The sequence below is a fragment of the Protobothrops mucrosquamatus genome, unplaced genomic scaffold (genome assembly GCF_001527695.2).
Source record: "Protobothrops mucrosquamatus isolate PMUCROS unplaced genomic scaffold, P.Mucros_1.0 scaffold3297, whole genome shotgun sequence".
NCBI lineage: Eukaryota > Metazoa > Chordata > Lepidosauria > Squamata > Viperidae > Protobothrops > Protobothrops mucrosquamatus.
In genome coordinates this window covers 6,088-12,198 of record NW_015389287.1, presented here as the reverse complement: position 1 = coordinate 12,198, position 6,111 = coordinate 6,088, and the positions used below count along the sequence as shown (strand labels likewise).

The following is a 6,111-nucleotide window of genomic DNA, read 5'->3' as shown; positions in this document are numbered from 1 at the left end:
GCGGGCCTGGCCTAGGGAGGATTTTAAATTGGGTTTATTTTTTAGAAAATTTTAAACACCACAACTTTAAAATATTTGGTTTTAATTGGTTTTATTTGGCGGGGATTGTGGGTATGTTTTTGTTTTAAATATGTTGTGAGCCGCCCTGAGTCCCGTCGGGAGAAGGGCGGGATATAAATCAAATAAAATGAAATGAAAATGAAATGAATGGTTCCAAATGAAACAGTAGCTTAGTCTAGAACCGTGGTGGTAAATCTATGGCACGGGTGCCACAGGTGGCACGCAGAGCCCTTTCTGTGGGCACGCATGCCATTGCCCCAGTCCTACGTCTTCAGTAGGGTTTTATAATACTTTTTGCTTTAGGCCTCTGTCGCTGTGTGCAAAAAAAAAAGGCTCAATCAATCAATTTCAACTTCTCGCAGGAAAAAAAAGATCTGCAAAGTTGGAATTGATTGATTGAACTTTTTAGTCCCACCCAGTCTGCTATTACCACTGCAGCCATGCCCACTCAATAGGCCTCACCTACCCAATGGGCCATGCCCACCTGGCACCCAACAATACATAAGTGTGTTTTGGGTTGCAGTTTGTGCACTCGGTCTCTAAAAGGTTCACCATCACTGGTCTAGAACATGGCTGGCTCAGGAATTCTGGGAGTTGAAGTCCACGAGTCATAAAAGAGCCAAGGTTGCCTACCCCTGGTCTAGAACTATTAGGCTACCTCTCCTTGTTGCTCTCAGTCCTCACATTTTTCTGCCTCTTTGAATCTTATATTAAAAGTAGTTGGTGTAGACTTGCAGTAGTGTCAAACTGGTGGCCTGCGGGTCGAATGCATCCCACACAGGCCACGCCCATGCCAGTTCCGCAAAGGCAAAAAAAACACATCATGATACATCACGTGACACGAATGAGTTTGACATCCGTGGTGTAGAGCAGGGGTGTCAAACTGCCAGCCCACGTGATGTTGCGAGTTTGACATGCCTGGTGTAGAGATATCAGGTGTAGATAAAGAACTAACCCAGAAGTAAAAAAAACAACTTGCAGGCCAAGGCCTCAAGTTTGATTCTTGGCATTTTCAGCTGTGGCTGGGAGAATCATACTTGATAACCTGAAGAGCTGAACTAGCCAGTATTATCAGCCATGCTAGGCTAAGTGAGGCAGGAGACTGATTTTCTAACTGAATATATAACTGCAAGGAGCTATAGAACAGGAGGAGGAGGAGGAGGATATCAAAAGATCAAAAAAAAATAAGATGAAGGGTTCACATTTTTTCAGAAGGATTCTATTGAAAAGGGAGAAGTAATAACATGGGATATTTTAACTGGGTAGATTGGATACGTGTATTCCATCTGCAGTTCATCCTGAATGAAATGGTAGGATGGGGAAATAAATGAAATTTCCTGGTAATGATAGCTCATATATGAAGCTATAGATGCATCTGAATTATGCAATTATATTTTAATGTTGGATTAAGATAAAGCCTAATTACGTGCTTCTGAAATAAAATTGTCACCTACTACAATGTCACATACAATCTTGAGAAACTACTAAGTTGTTGCAAAGCTTTGATTTGATGAGGCATGTTTCATCATGTTTCTTTGAAAGGGTGCTTTGCATAAATCTTTTTTAAAACAAAGTACTCCTTCAAAGATTTGGGCCAGGGATGAGAAAAATATTGTCTGTGATATCGATACACCCCTAAAACTGTTGGTGGCAGCTGAAAGCTAAGTAACAATTAAACAAATTTAATGATGTTATTGCACTAGATTTCAATGAGGATGTTATTGCGTTAAATTTCAATAAGAATATCACATCCCTAAAACCACTGATGGCAACCCAATGTTAAGTAACAAACAAATTTAATGATGTTATTGCACTAGATTTCAATGAGGATGTTATTGCACTAGATTTCAATGAGGATATCAACATTTTAAGTGGATTTGGATGACAATGGGGACATTTCAAGATATTCTGGCATTCTTCTGTGAGGGGAGGAGAATAGCTGGAAGTTAGCAATTTCATGAGAAATTTGAGCTATTTTTTTTATTTGTTTTGATTTTATATAGCCTGAGCTCTCATAAAGTTGCTAGCTCCTGCTGTAAGTCACCTGAACTGGAAAGCTGAATAAATATTAAAAGTCTCCCATCAGAGATATTAAATAATGCTGTATGTTAATGCACACTTAAAATTAAATCGGAGTCATGAGTGTGAGTTAAAATCTATTTATATCACTGGAAGCACTCCAGCAACTTGGGGGCCAAATTCTAGCTCAAGAACGCTGGTTTTTAATTTCCAGAGGTAATGCTTCACATGTACGAACTGAGCGAAATAAATGTTTGCGTCTATACACACATTTTAATTCCAGTTGATATTCACTTTTGATGTTTAATCATTTAATCATTTAGGTAGAGCCAAATGGGACTGCTTTCCCATTCTCTATCGATATCAGGAAAATAAAAGAATTGTTTTCAAAAGAGAATAACAGTTCACAGCATTTAGTTTAGATGGGCTTGATTTGTTATGCAGTAAAAATATCATAATACTGTCTTCCGTGATAATTCCAAACTAAGCAAACGTGTCAAAATATTGTGACCGGTTGTAAACTGAGGGCATCTATCACTCCAGTATCTGGTTTTTTTTATATAGAATAGAGCTGGAAGGGACCTTGGAGGTCTTCTAGTCCAGCCCCCCACTTAAGCAGGAGAACCTACACCATCTCAGACAGGTGACTGTCTAGTCTTTTCTTAAAGATCTCCAGTGATGGGGCGTCCACAATTTCTGGGGGTAAGCTGTACCACTGGTTGATTGTCCTCACTGTCAGGAAGTTTCTCCTTAAATCCAGGTTTTAATATAAACAATGCTGTGCTTCGATGGTTTGATGGCCTAGACATTGGTATTTGAACATAAATCTTTTTAACATTTATATTTGATTGTGTTCTACTAATCTAGATGAAATGTTAATGTATATTGCTAGTCCATAAATGATATGCCATACGCTAAATAAATAAATCTAAACTAAGCTACTGCTTTGATATCAGAGGTAACTATTTCACAGACAGTTCAGTCCTCAAAAATGATTACACTGAGTTCCAGTGGGATTTTCTCTCAGACAACTCTAGTTACATTTAGTGGGACTTCCTTATGAGTAAACATTAATGAGATACGGGGCAAGGTTGTTAATAGATGAATCAACATTTCTCAGGTTAAAGATGGTTTTATGTCCTAGCATCTCAAAGCTACCAGGTTACCTGCCTTGTTGGTTGGAAGAAGCCTAGAGTTTGGACCCTGCATATGGATTAGGGTTATATGTTATATGTTCAGTTAGACATTGTACAGAATTTAGTGCAGCTGATAATAGAAAATGGCGCTACCTTCCATTGTCCAAGTACTTCTGTTCCTTTGAGATATTGACCAAAACCTCAGAGGCATACTAAGGTTTTGTAGGTAACAGCATCCAAACCCTTTTAATGATGTTGACTTCTCAAAGCAAAGTTTCCACAAATACTAGTTAGATTATTTATAGCTTCTTTTAATGGAATGTGTCACTCCCCAAGGTACTTTTTCAAGAGGTAACGGGGCTTTCTTGTTTTTCTTTGATGATGTTTCGTTTCTCATCCAAAAAGCTTCTTCAGCTCTGACCTGAAGAAGCTTCTTGGATGAGAAGCAAAACATCTTTAAAAAAAAACCAAGAAAGTCTAGATGCTTCTTGAAAAAGGAACTTTGGGACAACCATGACCTGGATGACTGAAAATATGCATGGAATATGTCACTGCAATGAGAGCCAGTTTAGCATAGTGGTTAAGATACCAGGCTAAAAACAGCGAGTTCTGGTCCTACCCAAAGTTATCTTAGTAACCTTGGGCCAGGCACTCTCTCTCAGCCCTGGGAAGGAGGTAGTGGCAAACCACTTCCAAAAAAACTTTGCCAAAAAACTGTAGAGACTAATCTATGCTGTTGCCAGGAGTCAATACTGTCTCAAAGGCAGAAAGAAAAGAAAAGAAAAGAAAAGAAAAGAAAGAAAGAAAGAAAGAAAGAAAGAAAGAAAGAAAGAAAGAAAGAAAGAAAGAAAGAAAGAAAGAAAGAAAGAAAGAAAGAAAGAAAGATCTCTGCAATGCAATCAAGAATGTAGATGATAGTCTTGTAGAATTTGTGGCCATCACCATTTTTAATCCAGTAGTTCAGGACAATAATAGACATTACAAGGTGTTTATCGATTTAAATAGCATTATCTCTTATACATTTAATGAGCTTGCCTCTCTGCTTTTATAAAAAAGACTCTGAATATACTTAACACCCAAATGATGGTAGGTAAGAGAAAGAGAAATTGGATTTGAGTTTCTCTTATCACCCTTTAGGAATGACATCACTGGCTTATTATAAATTCTTGGGAATATTATCACTGGAGATTTAAATGCTGGAAATTCAGATACAGGAATGTATCTGCAAATAGGTTCTATAGGGCTTCCAGCAACATAGTTGGCACATTTAACCATGTTGCACACAAAATCTGAACATCTTTCCAGTTAAGAGTCACTAACCAATATTTTTCTTATTTTACAGAATCCCCTTCACCTGCAGTTGAGTTTAGAACGTTCCCTGAGTTTTGATGCTGATGTCACTTTTTCAATCTTGGCCTTGAACAACTGGTATAATTTTAGTTTGATGGTATGCCAAGAAGAATGGAACATCACAGATTTTCTCTTCCTTACTCAGCAGAGCTCCAAATTTTATTTGGGATCCATTATAAATATCACAGGAAACCTCACATCCGCCAGTGACCTCTTGACCTATCTGCAATTTCATCTGGAGAACATTAAGGATACAACATCAACAGTGGTGATGTTTGGATGTGACATGGAAAGCACAAGGAGGGTTTTTGAGATAACCACACAATTTGGAGTTATGCCGCCAGAACTTCATTGGATTCTTGGGGATTCGCACAATGTGGAAGAGTTGAGGACAGAAGGTTTGCCACTGGGTCTTATAGCTCATGGGAAAACGACACAGTCTTTTTTTGAAGATTATGTGCAGGATGCAATGGAGCTGGTAGCTAGAGCAGTTGCTTCAGCTACCATCATCCAACCAGAACTGGCTTTGATTCCGAGTACAACCAATTGCTTGAACACAGAGGAAAGAAATCTCACATCAGGCCAGTATTTATCAAAGTAAGAGATCTCTCTTCAATAAATGTCATTGTAAATGTGTATGTGTCATACAAAACTCAAATCAGATTTTTCTCCACGATGGTCTATTCCCAACATGTCCTTTCAGATCTTCTAATGGTGCCATGATGGTCTATCCCCAACATGTTATTTCATGTCTTCCAATGGTGCACTCATCATCTCTGTAACTTTGTCATCCACCTTGTTAACTACTGGTTGGCTAGACTCTAACTCCAGAATTCCTATGTGGAGAGAATTCAGGGAGTTTAAACTATCCTCTGAATAATTCCCAGGTTGGGGAAGCTGATCTAAAAAGTGATATGGAAATAGATCTGATTCAGAGAACAGAAGCAGCAGGTGATTAATCCCCCTTCAGCTCATTTTTCTTGTTTCTAAATTCTCCAACTTTAGTAACTCTATATCTTATTTTAACATTTGTTTAAAGGGGAAAAATCATCCCTTTTTCATTAAAAAAATAACTTCAAATTGAGATTTACTCCTAGTGAACTATAACTTTCATAGCAAAGACTATAGGGGTAGAAGGCAGCACATTTGGTAAGTCTGATTATTATCATTCATTTCATTTCATTTCATTTATTCGATTTGTATCCCGCCCTTCTCCCGAGGGACTCAGGGCGGCTCACAACATTTTAAAAACAGAAACAAACCCACAATCCCCGCCGAATAAAACCAATTAAAACCCAAATATTTTAAGTTGTGATATTTAAAATTTTCTAAAAATGAACCCGATTTAAAATCCTCCCTAGGCCAGGCCCGCTTGCTGGAAAAGCCATGTCTTGAGGGCGCGGCGGAAAGTCAGGAGATCCGGAATCACCCGGATCTGGGGGGGTAGTTCGTTCCAGAGGGCGGGGGCACCCACAGAGAAGGCCCTCCCCCTGGGGGTCGCCAGCCGACACTGCTTGGCCGACGGCACCCTGAGGAGACCCACTCT

At 38.9% G+C, this 6,111-nt stretch overlaps 1 protein-coding gene across 1 annotated transcript in view; it reads left to right on the top strand.

Moving 5' to 3' along the window:
* The window catches only part of LOC107297412 (glutamate receptor ionotropic, NMDA 3A-like), a gene marked incomplete at its 3' end in the record, with an annotated part of 62,137 nt that overhangs the window by 52,593 nt on the left and 3,433 nt on the right, over window positions 1–6,111 (top strand). Inside the window, exon 2 of the mRNA XM_015826782.1 lies at window positions 4,558–5,162. Coding sequence (XP_015682268.1) covers window positions 4,558–5,162 — 605 coding nt within the window. The remainder of the gene's footprint in view (window positions 1–4,557; window positions 5,163–6,111) is intronic.